The 22,185-nt window shown below is 33.0% G+C and overlaps 1 protein-coding gene across 11 annotated transcripts; it reads right to left on the reverse strand.

Moving 5' to 3' along the window:
• Positions 1-35: 35 nt before the first annotated feature.
• Positions 36-21,945, reverse strand: LOC105345078 (sodium/hydrogen exchanger 6). Of its 11 annotated transcripts, XM_011453090.4 has the most exons (22): positions 21,646-21,945; positions 20,952-21,169; positions 20,760-20,837; positions 20,160-20,236; positions 19,736-19,833; positions 19,246-19,351; positions 18,898-19,048; positions 18,410-18,515; positions 17,923-18,011; positions 17,235-17,348; positions 16,075-16,186; positions 15,654-15,807; positions 15,282-15,333; positions 15,101-15,115; positions 14,597-14,662; positions 13,582-13,623; positions 10,989-11,065; positions 10,299-10,407; positions 9,564-9,716; positions 7,332-7,457; positions 5,398-5,421; positions 36-2,628 (listed from the first exon to the last, which is right to left on the reverse strand). In XM_011453090.4, the coding sequence occupies exons 1-20, from the start codon at positions 21,908-21,910 to the stop codon at positions 7,383-7,385; spliced, it is 2,157 nt and encodes a 718-aa protein (XP_011451392.4). In that variant the 5' UTR covers positions 21,911-21,945; the 3' UTR covers positions 36-2,628; positions 5,398-5,421; positions 7,332-7,382. The 11 variants fall into 11 exon arrangements, with proteins under 11 accessions (XP_011451392.4, XP_011451451.4, XP_011451403.4 ...); XM_011453149.4 differs by lacking the exon at positions 7,332-7,457; XM_011453101.4 differs by lacking the exon at positions 5,398-5,421.
• Between the last annotated feature and the right edge of the window lie 240 nt (positions 21,946-22,185).

The raw sequence follows: 22,185 nt of genomic DNA on the forward strand, positions 1-22,185 counted from the left end.
TTATGATATAAATGAAACCAAAAAAAACCAAACACTTTTGCAGTTAAAATTTATTAACAAAAAATCTTATAATATGCCCAGGTGCATTTATGAATGCGCCTGGTGTATCTAATTGATACACTTGTTTAAACAATGCATCCATAACATTCACACACAATTAAAATGGGACATAAACATGTATACGAATATTTTCTAATAAATAAAAATAATAACTCGAACACACATATTTGTAACCATAAAATCACATCAAGAAATCCTTAAAAGCACTTTTATCGAAAAAATGTTATGTATATATCTTTGGGAAACTGTTAGGTCAGTCAGAATAAATATATCTCCGTTGGGAGGAGAAATCTCTCTATCTTAATTATTAAACATATTTGCCGACTTGTAACAACGGCAAATATTGTTCATGATATTGCATACAATGAGAGATTTCCCTTTGTTTGTTGTGTCGTTTTGCAATACCTGTTTATCTAATCAATTAAAGGTTTAGACTGAGATGTTTGTAATTTGAATGAGAGTATTTTTTCCTGTCAATGAGTAAATATATTTGAAAGTTTAACAATCTCCAGACTTTGTCCTTGTTTACAAAGCAAAGGGATAGAAAAAAATCTATCACATAATGAATGGTGTGTTTCATTTGTGTCTTTTATCCTTGACAAATATCGAAGAAAAAATATTTAATGGGACATGAGCAATAGAAAACATCAACATCCAAGTTTGATTCAGTATTTGTAAATTAAAACTTCTTTCTCTCAGATCTTTCTTGAATAAAACAATCAACAAATAAAAAAGGAGATTGCTAAATGATTATGAATTATGAAAAAGATTCACAGTAATAACAGCTTTAAACACCTAACATACATAATTAATCAAAGTTCTAGTGTACTATAATGCATGGTCTAGAAAATATTAATGGATGTTTATCAAATTGATACAATTCCATTTATATCATTTGATATTGATTCTAATCTGACAGCTATATCGGGCAGTCCTTCCATCAATGAATAAATTACAAGGAGTCCCCAAATGAATACTAGTAGGACTATAACATAATTAAAGCAGGTAACAAAGGTACTCACAATACCACCAATCAGGTAACAACGGTACTCACAATACCACCAATCAAAACTGGAGGTTTATACATTGAAGTAAGTTTGGCATATTTTGACAGAAATGCTACAATTGATATTAGCTGACATGTAAGTAACTCGCACTGTATAATGTCTAACATTCTCAACAAATCATGAAAATAAAAGGCCCATGAGACACATCGCTCACACGAAAACAGTTCCTTGCATCATTCTTTTTCAGCATTTTAATACATTTCCTCAAATATTTCAATGCTAAACTTTAAACCCCTCTTGGGGCCCATTATTAGTCTAGGAGTCATGATTTTAACAATTAGAATCCTCATTATTTGAGAATGCTTGCGCAGTAATCTCACAAATTGTAGTTCTTGAGAAGTGTTTTTAAAGCATTTCACTATATGTTTCAATTTAATCTTTGAACTCCATTTGGGGCCCCAGAATTAATCTGGGTGTCACAATTTTAACAATTTGAAATGTTCACAAGCTTTGGTTTAAATATTGAAGATTCTGGTGAAATGGTTCTTGAGAAGAAAATTTTTTATTGAGGACATACAACCTGTTTTCTCTGTTTTGAACCTATCTTCCTTTGAAAAATGGTTTTACCCTTTATTTAAACAATTTAGAATTCCCTTCCCATAAGGATGATTCACACCAACTTTGATTAAATTTGGCCAAGTGGTTCTAGAGGATATTATAAATGTGAAAAGTTTACCGATAGACGCACAGACAGAAAGACAGACAGACTATGGACAACAGATAATCAGAAAAGCTTGCTTTAACCTTCAGTTCAGGTGAGCTAGAAATAAAATCTCAAATGTTTCCCAACAATGGCTCCCAGAAAATAGTTGATCCCTGAGAGTCATTGCCAGATGTATTAAACACATTGTTGTAACCACAAGAGAAAGTAACCTGTATATATTAAGCAAAACTAAATAGATTAATCAAAATTATGCATGTACACAGACTTCACTAACAACATTCAATCTTTCAGATTATATCCCATTCTCTCAGATTATCACAATCCTAAATTATGCCTCTCAATCTCTCAGATTATCACAATCAAGTACATTTAAATGACACAGGTGGGTATTTAGTGAGAGTGGATATTGGAGAGGGTGTGTTTGTGTACGTAAGGTTATCAATCTATCCTTTGATTATAGTCACCTCCTATCAATCTGAGCATAATGGCAGTGCATGACAATTCATCACAAAAACAATATGGAATGGACAAATTCAAACGAATTCGCTTTGCACATCAATAGCTGCTTTTGTTCTTAAATGTATGTGGGTTTTTTTTTAGATATTTTGTTAATTACTCTACATATAGTATGGCTCTCACTAATTCATAACACAACATTATGAACATATATCTTCTAAATGTACACAGATGGCGGTCCACTAGGTGCATAGCGATTCCAAACAAAGGTTCTTTCCTTTAGTATCACACGCGGTCACCAGGGGGCCCAGGGATATTAATACACATGTTCCTGGGTTGGAGGGCTCCTCCAGAGTCAAAGTTTACTTCAAGTTGAAATGTCTAATATGAAACAAAAAAAAGTGCAAGACTATATGAATCTAAAGTAAAGATTGTCTGATAATTAAGATTCCTTTAATGAATTGTAACCTGATTACCAAAATAAATTTAAATGTTGAATGGTCACTATATCTACATCTTTTCATTGCACAGAAGAAGTAAATTTAATTAAGAATGAAAAAATCAGATTGCTGTTCTGAGAAAACTCATGGCAGTTCATGTTAGTGTTATTTTACATGTAACAACTGCACACAGTCAAAATATAAACCTTTTCCTTGTGGTAAACAACTCTAGCTAAGTGAGTGTCAAATCTGGTTCTAATGCATTTATTTAGTTAATTTTACATCATATAACCCTATTTTACTTCAGTGAAAATTTAATTTCTTGGATCTACAGTGTTACTGAACTAAGTAAATGAATTGTTTCTCCAAGATATCACACACCAAGATACATTTTCAAACAACCCTGTTCTTATAAAATATATACAGACCAAGGTAATAGTACAGTTGCTGTTTTGCTATTGTTTGCATTGTAAGTAAATAGGTGTGAATTAAAATACTGAAGGATACATTAAGTCATTGATAAAAAGTTTGGTGTCAGGGTTTTTTTTTATCTAGTTTGATCCAAACATAATCAGAGAAATTACAGAAATAAATCACATGGGAAATAAAAGCTTCTGCCATATAGATTTGATGATCACAACTTTCATTGTGGGCTAAAAGCCCAGAAACTTTTTTATAGTGTATGTTGTTTAGATGCACTGGCAGGTTTACTTGCTCTCTTTCTATATAGAATAAAAACAGTGTTTTAATTTCTATGCGAATGCATCAGTAGAAATCAATTTCTAGGAATGAATTCAATAGCTATCCATCTAGAGTAATAAAAAACCAGATGGTTTCCATATACTATATGGATTCCTTAATTGCAGTGACAACCTATTTGAGATGTCTGTCATTAAATGACTTTTACTCCAATGGTGCATGGTGGAAGTGTATTGTAATTAAATGGCAGTGCATGGAGATAGTTTCTAAAAACCATTTATTGTCCTGAGGACCTCAATTGAAACAGGACAGAAAATTGTCTACACAAGAGATCCCTTATTGCTCATAACCATATCATCAAAGAGAGTTCTTCATGACGTGTTAACCTTCCCCATCTCAGTAACAGTAAATATTTTCCCTATGATGAAAAACTTAATCATAGATATATCAGCCGATTCCTAAATGTCACGATGCCTTGCTGGCAGTACTTGTAATATTCATATACAGGATGCATCAAAAGCCACTTCTTTCTGGAAATGTTTTTGTTTGTGCATTTCTGCATTAGCTCTATATATTATATTACTTCATATAATTAACAACAATTTTATTGACATAGCTTTTATAATGAGCAAAATGATTTGTGTATTAACCTGTAGTAGAAATATGTGTAAAGTGTTTGAGTGATATCAGAGAGGAGAAATGTTAACAGCCAACTGATTTAATGTGACACAAGGTGTTGTGTGAACAGGGCTGTGTTCTATATGCTTACTTCAGTGTGTTATTTTTGTTGTCTACTGTTTAATGCCCTGGCTGTATAATGTTGTCCTTATTGTGTGATCCTTTTTACCTTGTGTTAGTAGTGGTCACCAGTGTATATAGAGCAGCTTATAGGCATCACACCAGTAATCGACCAATCAAAATGAACTTATCACACCGGTAATCGACCAATCAAAGTTACCGGTAATCGACCAATCAAAATGAACTTAGAAAATTTGTTTTACCACTGAGTAGGATATTTCATGTATTTTGTTAGGTGGTGATCTTTTTCCACAGGGACTACTTCTTTCAGGGCACATGCAGCAGCTTCCTGGGGAGTGGGCAGTCTGTTTACATACAAATGGAAAACACGTGGTTTTGAGGGTAGACCTGATTGGAGTTAGATATTTTGAGAAAATGCCGTATCGCTTGCCCTTTTTATGGTGTTAGCTGATGAGATAGGTCACAAATAACATTTCCTCCGAATATTTTGTCATGAGAAATACAAACTGATTTTTAAGAATTTTTTTCCCTTCTATAGTGCTATATAGTGAAAACAATTACCGGTGTGATACCTTGATATATTTGTTGGAGCAAAGTTGTATTAAAATTGTTGTCTGCAAGAAATTATGTTGTTTAAAATGAGTTGTATTTGCCATTTGTGATTTTTCATGTTGTAATAGCGATCAATTCATTATGATGAATTGGTAAATACTAGATAAAGAATTGCATTTGCCATTTTGTGGTGGTGTAGAGTTGTTTGTACAGTTTTACTGTGTATGCCACAGGTATAAGGTATTTTTATGTACAAGTTTTATTTGTTGTGTTCAAGGAGTTTACTTGTAATTGTTTGAATAGATTTTAATTTTTTGCTTGCAGTGAGCTTGATTTTTTCCCTAAACCTAGGTGTATTTTTGCTTGTTATGTTTTTGTATAGAGTTGTATTATACTTTTTGGGGTTGTTAAGTGCAAGGAAACATTGAGTTATTATTTCTTGCATTTGTGCAAAGCTTAGATGCTATCATGGTAGAAAAAAGATTGCTCAGTATTGTCTGTATCATCAATTTTTGTTTGTCAGCAGTTTTTACGTTAAGTCTTAGACTACTGGTTTTTCTTTTTGTTTCTTACTACATTGTATTTAAGGATAATTTTGATAGATCAAATTAAACTATTTGAGTAATAACCATAACAACAATGAATGGATTCTTGGATCAGAAAAGGTTAAGTGTGTAATGTGAGTGTCTGAACTAAATACCTTTTGTTAGACTCTTTCTTGGAACTGAAAATAAGTTAAATAAATCAAATATTACAAGCAAGCATTAAAGTGTTACAATGCATTATCAATTCCCTACAACTAATAACATAACAGGTTAATGATGGAATTAATACACAAGTATATGACAGCTAACACATGTTTTTATAAGATAATTAATCTATGTACAAGATTACAAGAATGTGACAACATGCTAGATATGATAGAGTGAGAAAGGCATACAAGAATGTGCATAACAATCACTGAAACAAAGAAATGCAGGCAAAGGAGGACTTTTTTCTCAATACAATATATGTGTACCTAATCAGCTAAATAAAAAGCAGCCAACTTTACCTCAAATGAAGAAGGATCATCTATGCCCCATTACTTGACCTGCGATTTGAACTTTGACCTAAATCAGGATTTTTGTTATTTTTTCTATTCTTACACCACTAGTTCCACAACAAACTACCAGCCTGAGGGTACTTTCTAATGAGAACCAACTTATCTCCTCCCTAAAGACCTACAAGTTTTGCTTAGATGCCTCAGTAAAGTCAAATCAAACATTCAATCAAAATTCTGGGAGACTTGATAAAATTTCAATTCTACAAAAAAAATTAATAAAATTGAATGACAAGAAAACTGCAAACTCAGGAGAAGGGAACAACTTGTACTTTATTGATTGCTTTCATGGAAATAACTATATAAAATGATATGAGTCAAATTTGGCCTCTATAAATCACAATTTTTTAAAGTACATTAAATTGTTATATCATTTTTTAGAATAGTTGATATAATATGTTTTACACCTATTTGTTTGCACTCACTGGCAGTATATGATGTCAGAAGTGACATTATTTTTGTAATTTAGTCAATATCAGTCAAAAATAGACAATTTTTTTTACTTTTTGAATGGGAAAAATAGAGCGACACTTTGAACAAGAAAAACTTTTTGTCACTTTTAAGTCTTTGATGGATAATGTGGAATCATTTATATTTGTGGGGGCCAATTTTCATGGATTGTGGGTTTTTCGCTTGTATGTGAGAATGTAATTTTGTGGATGTCTGTTTTCAGTAGCAGTACGAAACCGAACTCAAAGTTTGTTTTTTGTCGAGGATGTAAATTCGTGGGGGAGGGCTACCCATGAATTCCACAAAAATTATGCCAACATGAATTCTAATGATTCCACAGTTCATCTTTGATTAAAATATTTTGTTTGTTCAAGGAATGGCTCAATGTTTTCTGAAAGAAAATCCATTTCAAAACAAGCAGTTTTATGCAAAAAAAAAGAAAGAACGCCGAGAAAAGATTAACTTTTTGATGTCATATTTCAAAATTAGGCCATTTGAATCAAAACGATAATTATAAAAGAACTTTACAAAGGAAACAAAGAGTTACAGTAAATTGATGATGTTCATTTTAGAGGGCCAAATTAGGTCCGTATCACATATAGTCCTTTGTTTATTAAGATAAATAAAATCCAAATAATTTTAATTCAAATTCAAAGTTAGAGACATCATTGGACACCAGCCCACAGCAATTGTTCCTTAACCCAAAGCTAGGTCAATTTTAAATCTGAGCAAGTTCCCTTTCAAAGCCAGGTAGATAAAACTCAACTGGGCCCCTTTCAAATCCAGGTAAATAATGAATTGATTATAAAACAGGACCCCATTCATATCCAGTTACATGAAAAAGAGCAAGGACCCTCAAAAATCAGGTTTGACAATACGAATCATTTGTTCACAGACACAACAAGCAACATAACCAGGCAACAACCCATTTCAAGCATTAACATGATTCCTGATCACACCACAGGACAAGCTTGGGAGGTTACTTTGGTTCTGTCAACCTGGCTATAAGCTAGTAATCTTTTGTTAGTGCGTCTGAAACTACCTTATCTTGAATTGATGCACACAATTCCTTCAGAGATTCTTACTTGCAATGCATTTTTGTAGTTTTTCAGAGAAGATATTGAAGCGGGTCAAGGTCATGGGGTTAAAGGTCGGTCATCACTTGAGGGCGAGGATTTATTATTGTGAAGGTCTATTGGAGAAATATCCACCTCCAAAAAAAGAAAGAATGTGAGTACATTATCATATCAACTGAAATCCAATAAAAGAATACCAGAACTTTCCTTTTGATTCTCATCTGTTTCTGGTTTCCAAGGGTGCCAAAGCTGCTAACACTGATGTTTTTGTATCTAGACACCAAGTTTTTCAAAAAAGATACTAAGATCAATCCTAAATACGGTATATGTATTACTACAGCTGTAGTGTGCCGGACAGGTTTTTAGGGGTTTTTGAAAAATGTTTGAAGAAGCTTTGAAAAATAATTGGAATACAATAAAACTCTTCCAAATAAAAATTGCTTATAACCTTATTATAGTATCTTTGCAATTTATGTTAATACATTTTCTTAATTGTAGTAAAATGGTCTTTAATCTAAATAAATGGTAGCTATAGAAGGATTATCCAAGATCTGTGTTTTCAGCACTGCGCCAAAAAAACTCAGATAAATTCAACACTGTAATCATTGTATTATTCTTTTAAATAAAGTATCATTCATTTTATACAGATTGTGTAGTGCTTCATCCCCACTTCTTCACAATTTAATCCAGTGAAACAAATATTGTCACAAATGTTTCAACAATTATGGCATTTATCATGGTATGTTGTAAGATCAGAGGTCACAGCCTTACAATGCTTGGAAACCAGAGACAGGGTGCAGCATTCAACACCTCCAGCTGATCTGGCATGCTTTTAAATGCAGCATTGGTGAGGCATGAACAGCATTAGTTGCAAAGAGGTGTGCACAAGCATGCTTCCTTGCTAAGCTTTAAAATAAGTCCCCAACAATAAACTGTCAGACTGAAAAATTCTAATTAATACAAAAAATTAAATTAAAAATCATGATACTGAATTCCATGCAGTCTGTTTTGTGCTCAAACTTAAAGACAAGAACTGGACATACACGGGGATGTTCAATCTCTAGTTCATTTAATCAGCTGGTTGTGTTTGTGGGGTTATCTACAAAATTGGTAGTACACGACAACAACATTTAATATTGTTAAGATATAAAACACCTTCCATTATTTGTGATCATATAATTATTGCGATCGATTTACATAGAGTTTTCTGATGGGGTGGGCAATAAACTGTCATTTTCTTAATACATGTATTTCGTGAGCATTCAAATTTGATAATAATTTGTGGATCTCATAAATTTCAAAGTTTCAAGATTGTTGATTTGTGGCAAATTGTCCTTTAAGCAAAAGCTTTTTCAATTTTAAAATCTGTTAACTTCAATAGTGAAAACCTTGAAAATTTATGTCCTCTAAAAATTGATAAAAGCTTAGTAACACACAATCAGTTCATATGCAACATGTGTAATAGGCTGAATATTAAGTTATTTAACATCTATTTTTTGTTGTTGTTGAAAAGTTATAGTCCAATTCAAATGTGGGACATGCAACAGACAGATTGACAGACAATCAAGTATATTAATTTTTAAATGTCACATCCCCCCCCCCTTCCAAAAAAAAAAGAATTAAACATCAAACATCAAACACAAATGATGGAAGATTCTTTTCATCACATGTTTTTCCTCTTTCTTAAGAAATCAATTTATGCAGGGGCTACACAAAATATCACTTTTTTAATAATATGTTGTACCCACTGGTATATCAAACATGTGATAAAAAACAACATGCATTTGAAACATAGTAACAACAATAATTTAACAAGTAACATACAATGTCTAATAAAGCATACAATGCTACTGGAAAAGTAGGTCTAAACCAGGTAATCAAATCATAAAAGCTGACAAAAAAAGGATAAACATGCTTAAAGAAAACACAGTTCCACTTATTTACATATTTGAAATGTCTAGAGATATTTGATTTCAGATTCGAAGCAAAACAATTTGATTTCACCTGATTGATTTAACAAAGCTTTAAGTTTTAAATCTACTGCTTTCTCTACTTAAGTTTGTTAAAATACATTGTACAAATGTTTATGCAGTAATTACCAATTGAATTGTTTATCTATTTGTTAGAATTGGATGAGTCATGTTTTCTAAATTTTCATTTAACTGTTAATACAGTTAATTTATTGGTTCATTTGGTTGACCTACTTTAATCTGATTGGGTGATTTGAATGTGAGGCTTTACCTGATTGGTTGGATTGTGAATCTCGACTTGCTGAAAGCCTGGTTGTGGGGTGGAGGCAGCACTGGTATTGTTACTGGTCCCCTCCCCAATGGACAGCTCTCTATGGTCAATAATCATGTCTGTGTCGGAGTCCTCCTCAATGTGGGACCTACCCTGTGTACCAACACATCATCACTTAATTTAGTGCATTTCTATTAAACTTTCCCAAGTATATTGCATTAATTTTATGTAGTAAATGAACAATGGGAATTACATAGGAATAGAATTGAATGCAACAGAGAATAAAAAATTAAGATAGCAAATAGGAATACTGTTATGATAAAAATGGTGATGCCTCAGACCTTTGGTCGGTAACCACTTTTTGTTTTAGATATTTTCTCTGCTAAAGAGGATACAGAAAGTGAACTGTTATCTTGTAATTTTATCAAAGTGCATTGCCACATGGCTCTATATAAACAAAGTATATGGCAATTTAATAAACTCTGAAATCAAACTATGTGTATTAAAATAAAAACCGTTGTAACTTCTTGCCAATTTTTTAAGAATGAATGAAAAATCTTTTTACCAAAGATTCAATGATAACACTCCAAAGAGACGCACAATAAATAAAGATAATTATAATGATATCTCGAGTATCTTAGGAATCTTTTTATCAAGGTGGAATAGATAAAAGTTGATCCCACTTCCCCAGCTTGTGAGGACCTCTATGAGTAGACTGTAGACCGAGTAAAGTACCTCCAGGAGCTGTTCCTCAGTGGTCAGTAACCTGGTGATGGGTAGACAGCACGCTGGCAGGGTCTCCATCAGTGTGGGACGACTGTGGGTCAATAACGGCTTCAGTATCCTGAAATCAAGAAATAACACATCTACTGTTCACCTATTCATAGTATTTACCTGCCTACTATAAAGTATTTACATAACATGAAAACTGTCCTCTATAAAATGGTTAACTTTCATCAAACATGCCGTCAATAAAGTTTTAACTTGACAAAGACCTTGTGTTTTACAAAGTGATTAATTTGACATCAAACTTGCTTCCTATAAAGTGATTAACTTGACATCAAACCTGCTTCCTATAAAGTGATTAACCTGACATCAAACTTGCCTTTATAAAGTGATTAACCTGACATCAAACTTGCCTTTATAAAGTGATTAACCTAACATCAAACTTGTCTTTATAAAGTGATTAACTTGACATCAAACTTGCCTTTATAAAGTGATTAACCTGACATCAAACTTGCCTTTATAAAGTGATTAACCTGACATCAAACTTGCCTTCTATATAATGTCAACTTGACATCAGAACTGACTTTTATAAATGTTTACCTGTCATCAAAGTTGACTTTTATAAACATTTACCCGACATCAAAGTTGACTTTTATAAACATTTACCTGACATCAAAGTTGACTTTTATAAATATTTACCTGACATCAAAGTTGTGCCACTTGCCCACCAGGTAGGCTTTGTCTCTCTTTCTCTGTTCCGATTCCTGACCACTTCCCTATTCAAGATTGAAATTGACCCATATAAACACATTTCTTGTATTTTTTTGTTTGTTTATATAGTACATTTTTCACCAACAAGACTGGTGCAAAGACATTTCAAATATTCATCAGTCTACTGTTACGTGGTTTTTAGGATTTGAATGAAAGCTTGTAAGATATATTTTGATAATGTACTGGTATATCTGAACGGTAAATAGCTATTGCACAACTTAACAGATTAAACACTTGTAGGGATCAAATATGGCTACACCATGGCTGGATATTACTAAACCATAAACATATCATAAAAATGGATATTTTTCATAGACGGGTCATTATTTTTAATTTCTCCTCAATTTTTTTTATATCATCTTAGTTCTACATTAATAACTTTTACTTTTTACATGAAAATATCTCTTGAAATCAAAATTGAAACAATGAAAATGTACAGATTGACAAACAGAAAAAAATTAGAAAACACCCTAGTACAACAGTCAAAGAATTGAACAAACAAATGAAACTTAATAGCAAACTTAACACTCATTTCAATATATAGATATGTCTCGAAATACCAGTACCTCAAAACCTAAATGACATCATCATTATATTTACTAATACAGCTTTCAGTTGCTTTTTTTATAGAATAATAAGAGTAGATTGACTAAATTTTAGTTTTTAGTGTCAAAGAGATTAACAGATATTCACTACTTTCATACACAATCATCTGTAAAAGTACCAGAAGCATTGAATACACACCACAACCAGAAGCTTTATCTATTCAGGGTGTGACAGGGGTGACCGAGTCTCACATTAATATACGTAACCGACAATTGACTCTGTTAGTATTAGGTTGGATGTATTGTGTGTGTGTGTTTGTGTGTGTGTGTGTGTGTGTGTGGGGGGGGGGGGGGGGGGGGGAAGGGGGTGTTAGGGTTAGATATCGTTAGTTGTTGGTGGTTAGTAGAAAACTATTCAGTTAAAATGGAATATTGATGCAGTGAAAACATCTCAGAAAAAAATTCTTTATAATCATCATCAGAAAACAGTGTAGAAAATTCCTGCAAATATTTGTGTTGTTGTAATTCTGGCTTGGGTTATCAAATTACTGCAAAAAAATGGTGAAATAAGGTGGGGGAGGGAAAGTGTGCTGATACTGGGGTGTCAACAATATTCATGGACATTGAATTTCATAATTTCATTTTATATGTTGATGTTCTGTTGATTTCAAATTCATAAATTAAATCAACAACAAAATCCACGAAAATCAGTGTTTACTGAATACTGATGAAACCACAGTAGTTAGTATGATAAATGTACTTACAGGTATAGAGGAATAAAAACCAGCATGCCTATAGTGTAGCTAAAAATTAGTCAAATTAGTCTGTGATCTGAGTAATAGTGTGACAATACTTTGTAAAGAAAAGGAGAAGCAAACCAAAGATATTCTACCGCTGATTAAAGTAAAAAGTTTCATATTAAAATATAAAAAAATTAACAAAATATCATTGTTCGTAACCATTAATCTGGTCAGTGTTTATATCTACTGGATAAATTTTGATGACCTTGTGAAATCAAGACAAAAAACTTAAAGACAAGATCATCAAGATCAAATCAAAAATCTTCACCATTCCATAGTAAGACTTCCTGTGGCATAATTGTTTAGTTTTTTGTTTGCATTTTCCTCAAATTAAGATAATGTATTATTCACAGGAACATAAAATTCACTCAAATGTAGATTTGTTTTCTGAGATTTTGCTATGAGAGAGATAACCAGGAGTTATCTAAGCATGGAGCATAAGGCCAGCTTTCTGGCATCATTTATTGTTCAGATATAGACTAAACACTGTACATATTGTCCAAAAGTTTTGTTATAGTTTCTATTTTGTCTCCCTTGTTTTATTTTTTGGCAACTCTTTCCTAACATAATGAATAATCAAAATGACACAAATATGCATGTCTGTTAAATCAAGTCAGAATAAGCTATTAGGCAAGATTTTTAGTGATGAAAAAATAAAATTGATGAAATTAGACAATAAAACTCCAATGACAAACAAAAGAAAACTACACAGTACAGAACATTGCCCACTGATTATCAATCAACCTGGGTTAAGGTCAGACAGTTGGATAAATTATAGTTCATGAACTTGACCTTAATCAGCTGACCTTGATTGACATCTGACCATACAAAAAAATTGTTTAAAATTAAGAGAAAATTGTGTGGTTTTTTTTCAATATGCCTCTTAACTAGATAATGACACTTGGTATGATAGAAAACTGGATCAGATATTTAAATAAAACTGAAAACTGGTATCTATAAATAAAAGCAAAATTAGATAAAGGATTAACTGCCAAAAAAAAAAAAAGAGACAAGATGTTACTGACAGTGGGTTAGGGGAGGCTACATACATCAAAACTGAGACCAGTGCTGAGAGACAGAGATGTCACCCACAAGTCGTCCAGTCAGTTGACCAGACCCACAAAAGAAAACCCCCAGGGTCAGTGTGTACAGAGTCTAGTTGGATTCAAAGAATACCTTTAACAAAGGTACAACTTGATGTGAAGTGCTCTCTTCTTGCTAGAAAAACAAAACAGTAAGTGATGACAAGAGCTGGAGGGTTTGTTACATGCATGAACAGAGCAAGTTCAATCAAATCTAGGCGAGCTTGTCAACTGTCTTTTCAAATATGTGTGTTTGTTAAATAATGATCTGAATAACTATAAAAATAATATATAATTGGCATTACAGTAGAGTCTGTTAGTGCTTTATAGAACCCAATCTACAGGCAGCAGACATCCAGAGCACACCAGGAGATATTTATTCACTGGTTGCTTAGCATCAACTATCAAATGGTTACCAAGGAGATCATCAAAGAATAATAGAATAATTAATCAGAAGGAAATCTTTATAAATTCATTCACTTTAAGTTTGGATTATATTCAAAACAAGCTAAAGTGTAATATTTTAAATGTTACTCATTTGACAGAACAATCAATAGACTCTGTTGTTTACAAAAGGTTTAAATTTGATTCACTGGTGATCGACTAAAAACTCCAGTCAAAAACTAAGAGTTTGAAAGAAGAACAAAAAATCCCGCCATGGAATGGCTGATAACAGCTAAAAACTTAATGTATGTATTATTTAATAGATATAAACACATGACCAGATAATATAGGGGAATCTCTTCTACTTAACAAGCACATCCTCAACCAGGAAGCTAAGTCATGCTGAATAATTCTAGGTCATACAGCTATAAATATCATGCTTCTTAAACATATAGGTCATAATGTACATGTACATGCTAAATATCAATCATGGATTTGGTTTCAAAAATGAATATGTCTCATGGGTTTAATATCAACCATCATATTAAAAATTTGGAGATTGCTTTAGAATGAAATATTCTTCAGTTTTAGATCATATTGGATCAATGAGATTTATCTATCTGAAAACAAATCCACCTTTCTTCATCAAACAGAAACAAAAGAGGATAAAAACAAGTATCAGAGAGCAGAGTGACACAAGACGTCGATAAGGCGAGCGAACAAACCATCTGTGGCTGAGCGTCGTCGCGCATGTTCTCCATCGTGCTGTACTGTCGCTGCCATTTTCCTTTCTACATCCCAGCAAAAAATAACGCACATCAGTCCATATGCATTACTTACATATTTAATGCATAGAAGTCTGAGAGAGATTAACCAAGGGTTTACCCCACAGAGTACAAGATTTATATACATATGACTAATGGCTTACCAAGGAAATATATGAACTAGATATTTACTGATTGTAAAAGAGGTATTGTAGAGAACTGAAAATAAGAGCAATAGATGACCTCTATAGCTAAGCTCTGCCAAATGATATGTGCTTGATCAAGATATGGATGAAAATGAAAGCTTTGGGATCATTTTAAAATCTAAAGTACAAAAAAGGGGAAAGGAAGATCCATTTAAGGTTTTAATTAAATTGTGATTTGAAATTTTCTGTATCAGATTAGGTATAAAATAAAATGGTGAATTCTGTGTTTTCTTGTACGACAATAAAATTGTATACTAACTTTGTCATTATCCTGCTGTTTGATGTGCATTAATAAATAAAAGACCAATTTGATAAGAATCAGAATCATCAATGAAGATGTATCATCTGTGATTCACACATGTACAGACACATGTAGAGAATTAAAAATAGCATATTGGTGTAACAAAGTCAGAAATAAGATGACAGGGTAAAGAACTTACCCCCGCGGGACCAGCAAAGCTTGTCATCTCTTTCTCTTCCTCAACCCCAACTCTGTAACACAGACATAAGGACTAAATACAACATAAATTATCAAACAATTAAAATCTATATCAGACCAGTCTCTCTTTGATGATTGCAATTTACAAACTAAGACCTGACCTGTAGCCATCCAAGCATTGGGGTTGTGAGACCCCCCCCCCCCCCCCCCCCCCCGTATTACCTTGATGATCTCAATTTACATAAATTCTAAATCTGACCTGATTTGTAACCATCCAAGCATTGGGATTGTGAGACCACCTCCCCCCCCCCCCCACCGAGAATTTCCTTGATGATCCCAATATATAAGTTCTATGATAAGTTCTAAATCTGACCTAATCTGTAGCCATCCCAGCATTGGGGTTGTGAGACCACCCCCTAGTATCACAGTGATAATCACAATCATCATGGTGGCGGACACCATCAGCTGGCGAGACTCTGTAGATGTGTTCCGGATGGCCAGAGCGAAAGCTATGGCTCCTCTAAGTCCTAAGTAAATAAAGCATCTATATTATGTGTGTACTGAATACATGGTGTATAATAGAGGCATGACAAGAACTGAAAGTGTGACATGCTGTACAAATACAGGTGTCAACACACCTATGGTCAATACTAAAGCACTTGGAAAGAATTTTTTTGACTTAATCACAAATTTACTGTAAATGCTTTTAAATTAAATTTTAAAGAGCATTTATATATGTTTACTCTGGCATGAAATTATTCAATTACATAGAATGTGAGTTTAAGACTACTCACCCGAGAACATCATCATATGCATGAATGGGCGGGTGATTTTGTTTTTCCTTCCCAAATTCAATAACAATGACAAAGGATAAATGTTGAAAAATCTTGCAATGAAAATAGATATCTTCATAAAGTTAAGGGCAATTTTTCGGCTGATTTTAATGATCCCTTGACATATATTTACATATATTGACAAATGACCTAATCTGTATACATAAAGAACTGTACAAGGGTATACTCTACATATTACTTTAAAAAAAAATACTGTGAAAGCAGAATTATTTGTTGATTAAATCCAATTGTTTAATTCATTGTTAACAATTAACAAAAAAATTAATCTCAAATAAAATGTACATCTGGTACATGTATTGTCTTATAAAATACGGCTATTTCAAAACAAGATTTTAACTCTATAAGGAACCATCTCAGATCAAAGATGAACAAAATTTCACCCCCATGAAAATGTCTGCTTTTTCATTATGGCTACGATACAGGAAGTGACACGTACAACAGGAATTATACAGCTGGGCTGCGTTCAAGATCGTAGCTGCTACATAGGGCTATACGTAGACATTCATAGCCTAAATATTTTATGCTAAGTATGAAATCCAAGATGGCCACTTTAGTTACCAATTTGTAAAAAACCTTAAAATCAACTTAATTAATGATATTTTGTTCGTCCCTTAAGTTATAATGAATTTTAACATGTATATTTCCGCTTGAGATTATCAAATTATGTCGATGTAATTAGTCTTTAGTTGAATATTTCCAAATTCAAATCTGAGACCTAGCAGCTAACCTAGCAGTCCGTTCAATAGACCTAGATATCTACAACCTAGCGGCTAGGATAGCTGCTACGATCTTGAACGCAGCCCTGGTGTATGCAGTGAAGGGAGACTATTCACAGTGATACTTTTCTGTTATTTACCCACTTAAAAGACATTAGTTTTCCTTTGATGCGATAGAGAGTGTTTAAAATTAGATTTTTTTTCTCTACTTACAGAAAACAGAATACTGAAATTGTTCCGTTATTCACTATTATTACAGGGTTTGTACGGTAACAGCAATCCTTTATAAATGATTTGATAAACCTATGATAACTGGAATAATTTATTGGAGTATGATCAAAACCCAGGCAAAAAACATTTATGACTTGTGTGGCAAAAGGATACGAGAGCTGCTAATATGAAAAGAGGGTTCCACTTCTGCGAATGAAATGTGAAGACAGCTACTCCAATGTAAAGGAACACAAAGTTTTCTGCCAGGAAATTCATCAGCTCAAACAACTGTAAGATAAAAACCAACTTAGGGACTAATAAGGCTTCTCATTAATAATACATTAAGCTCATGTCAATCTAATGAAACACAAATCTAATTAAAATCAGAACTTCCATCCGCTCGAGCCTCCCTGATCTTCCACATGACGTATCAGAACTGGGGAGCAGATGGAAGTTCTAATTTTAATTTATAGATTAATTAAACACAAAAGGACAAACATTGTACAGCAAACACATCTTTTCGTTTGGCTGCTCAAAAATTGAATCACTATATATATCTGAAGATCTCATAAACCCTGCATTGTTTTTACATTAATACAAAAGAAAATACATCTTTTGTAATTATGTACCTTAGTTTTCAAAAGTTTCAAAAATCTTTAATTATCATAAATTTTGCCATTGTCTTCTCTGACAATCCCTCCACTTACGAATTAAACTTCCTACCCCAAAAAACATCAATTTTGAAAGGTTTCACAAAGTCTATCTATAATTAACGATGCTACAGTTACTGTTATTTTTTTTCTTTTATCAGAAATCAAATGGGTGTATTGTTTTTGCTGTATCAGTAGAGTAACACACCCACCTGCTTCGTCCTGAGTTTGGATTCCACAGACAGGTTATTATACGTGTAGTGAGCTTGTGTAATCCCACAGAACAGCACCGCTACAATGCCTGCAAACAAAAGAAAATTTTATTTAGCAGAGGCAGACAATACAAAAAGGCACATGATTAATACATGTTTCATAAAAACTAGGTAAATTCAGAACTGAAATGTTCAACTTATTTTAATAACTGAAATCATTTTAAAATATAACATAACTATTTAAAAATCCTGAAAGCTGGTAGACTTTTCATAAGTATAATGTTTTTAAGGTTTAAAAGTACAAAGCCCAATATTTCTGCTGATCTGAAATTTCCCCATATACAGTACATTACATATAATTTTAAATGGTATTGTACTGAAACTTTTAGAGAGACGTTGGCTAGTGCTGTTTTACAAACTGATCTGATCCTTTCTTAGTTTTACAGCTGTATTACACTGCTTTCTTGGTCAAGGTGATTCTTTTTACCTGTGAGTCCTGCTGCTTCACATGCTTGGAAAGACATGTAGGACATCAGGAAAAACATGGCTGTCTCCAGCAGAGGGAAATCCCGGATCTTGGTGAATTTAGTCAAGTAGGAAAGTCAAGGATCAACAAGACTACAACAACACTGGTAAATACTTGTTGCTTGAACAAGCACACAACAAATTACAATTGTTGGCTCTACTGAGGACCATCAATCTTACTGGAGCTTGAGCTAAACTTCACCAGGTAACAAACTTAGCTCATAGTTATCAAAATCAATATCATTAAAGTGAGCCAAAATTAAAAGCTATGGCATGAGTTCATGATAACCAACATTAAATATATTTCTCAAATTTCTAAAATATCAGTTTAATTTATAAAATTGATATCATTATTTCTTTTCAGATAATATATTTCTGAATATATTATTATATAATATTAATATTAATTTCTTTAACTTAATCATTCTTTAACTGCTGCCTGAAGGATATGATAGCTGTAGCACATCCAATCAGAGACCCAATGGCGAATGCCCCAGCAAATATTCCAACAAAGTTTCCAAGCGACGAGAAAAAGGCATGAACACTGAAACCCTGGGATTCACCAGATTGGGATGCCGAGGACCCGTAAGTTTCTACAGCTCTAAATTAAAGACAACATCCATATAAGTTGTTGAGAAGATAGCTAGGTACATGTATGGTCATTGTGAAAGCCATGGTTGTTTCATTTACAAATATAAGCCATATCATACACACACACTTTATACCCAATGTCATGTATATTATGTCTTTGTAACTTTTAATCTTACTGACTTTTTTTCTGCGTTTTAGTTTACTCACCCTGAAAGAACTATGGCTACAGCATCATTCAACACACTCTCCCCAAAAATGAAAGCAAACAAATCTACATCCACTTTTAAATCACTAAAAATGGCCAGTACAGTAACTGAAACAAAACAATTCAGAAAAAAATTATTATCCTTAAATAATTTGTATAAAAATACATTGTATAAATATGCATTAAAACATGGATATTTCAATAACTTGTTTATTACTTGAATCTAGAGTGAAATATACTAGAATATGCTTTTGGACTAATTTAAAGACTCATAGGATTCAATCTTTCTATGTTTTAACAAAGGTTTCTTTGAATCCTAAAAACCAAATAATTTAAAAGAAAACAAAAAAAATTTCCCACATTAAGGCATGGATGAGAAAAGATTTGTGTAATCAGCAAACCAGCAACTTTCTTTTCCATGTTTTTATTTCAAATAGAAACATCTTTTGGATAATTACTAAGCTATTTGTTTGAGTTTCTTCTCTTAGTTACCTGGATCTGTGGCTGAGATTATAGCTCCAAAAAAGAAACAATCATTCAACGAGAAAGAGGTCAGATTCATCAGACGTGTAACACCAAACATGAATCCTCTACAAAAGAAGTTGTGAAAATTACCATAAACACGTATGATATTACAGAAAAGTTGTGAAACTTACTTCACATGATACCTCTTAATAGAAAATCATTTATAAATGAGATCCCCCTATGAATTTCAAAAAAGTTGTAAAATCTATTCAAAATGATCTTCTTAAATATTAAAACTAACAACTAACATGCACGAATATACAATGTATTGTATGGGAAAATACACAATCTTTTTTACTGACAATGTACAGTCAAAAATGAATGAAATCCTTCTCTTCTGTAAGTTCAAGATTGTTTATAAGTGGATATACTCAGTTGTTCAGTAACTCACCCCACCACAACACAGGAAATCGTTGTACCAATGAATGCGAAGGCCATGATGGATCCTAGATTTCTGAAGAAATGTCTCTGCAAAGGGAGAACAGCTTGTTTTTTATGTACTTGTATTGCAAAGATAGTCTGTGAATGACACTCGTCATAAACATCATATTTTAAACCCAATGTGAAAATTTCAGTCCAATATTCTTTTTTATAAAAATATCTGCAAAATTATTTACAGCCCAATCAAAAGAATTTAATATCTATAAATCTAAAAAAAAAAAATGATCTATCCTTACTTGTGTCTCAACAGAAGAAATGTGTTAGAGATAAATGACTTGAATATAAAGTATTCTTTACTGTTGATTCATGTCTGTTCTCATTATCTGGAGTAAAATGAATTACCAAATTATTGGCTCTCTTAAACAAGTTTTGAGGGGGTTCTTTTTTCAAAGAAAATGCTGAAACTTGTTTCGTGTGGTGAAGAAGTTGGCTGGCTTTTCAGATTTAATTCATTGCTAAATAAAAGTGCTCAGCATGAAGAAGCATCCCTGTATTTTACAGGAAACTTACACATTAAGATGCATCAAAATAAATTAAATGAATAACTTACCCTCTTCATGCTATAGCCAGCTTCAAATATAATGAATGGGAGTAGAACATTGAAAAATAGCTCTGGATCAAATGTCACCTGAAAGAGAAAAAAAGTTTTAAATAATTTTAGCCCTGTAGGACCCTATGTTACTGTTTTTGTATGTAACATCCAGTGCGACTTCAAGATTCTGAAGCATTATTGGTGACTTACAGCCATTACAAGTTGTGACAGGGCCTTGTTCTCTTCTGTCACTTCACCCCAGATGTTGTACTTGATAGTCATCGACTTGTTCCTCACTGACAGCAGCACGGACTCCGGGGCCTGATCATCTGGGTACGTATTATTCCCTGTGTTGATGATCTCCACATGGGGAGGTTTTGTGCTTGGTTGAAAACTGCCATATTTAATTATAACCCCAACTATCATTCCTGGAAAAATATATATTTTAATTTATAGCGAGCTCAGAGAGCGGCTATAAATGCCACTTGCATACCAAGCTCCATAGACAATGTGTACAATGAGCAGAAATTTGATTGGGAAATCTGCACAATGTTCAAAGAAGTTTTTATCAGGCCAGGTGAATTCATCTGCCTTGTTTCCCCTCCATTGTTAAGTTAGCAAAGTTACCAGGTTACATGGGGATTTTGCTTTCATGTCGATCAAATAAAATATACCAATATTTGTAAGATGCAGCTAACAGTGTCTAAGTGAATGATACCCAATACTCAGTCTAGATTTAAAATCTCATGATTAAACATGGAATATGTCTTTTCATAGCGTTTCGCAATATTTATAAACACAGTCATATGACCATGAATACAGTATTGATCAATGCCCATAAACTTAGCTAGACGTTCGCCAGGAACAAAGCAACAATTCACATTCTTCCAAATATTAATATTACCGTAAATCATCGATAGTCCTGACTCGTGTACAAATCGGAAACGGCGAAACTTGAAGAACCATATCGTCAGGATAGTGAGCAGAAGCAGCCCGAGTAACATCAAAATGGTGGAACTGTCAATTTTATGCGTTTGTATCACCTGTTTCTCTTCTTCTTTTTCGATAGCTGGCTCTAAATGTGCAGGAGCATTCGCCATAGTAAAGGGCTGTATTAAAACGCAACATAAAAATGATATCCAACACAACAACTTTGCTTTGACAGCCATTTTTGCGGATCTGCCCCTTTTTGTATTTGTTAGGTCGTTCATGGAATCGCCGCCGGTTTGTAGTTCAATCGTACGTTGTATGCATTGGGCAATAAGAATATACTGGCACAATTTTATTCTTACATCGTATTTTTTTTAGAACAAAATGTGTCTTTTTTATAATGAGATATAACGTTCTTATTGACTGAAACATGACATCCTATAGAGGGAGTCAAAATGAAATTGTAATATTATACAAATATTGACTGGGGTTGAGGGCAGCATTGATTATATTA

This window comes from Magallana gigas, chromosome 8 (assembly GCF_963853765.1).
Source record: "Magallana gigas chromosome 8, xbMagGiga1.1, whole genome shotgun sequence".
Classification (NCBI taxonomy): domain Eukaryota; kingdom Metazoa; phylum Mollusca; class Bivalvia; order Ostreida; family Ostreidae; genus Magallana; species Magallana gigas.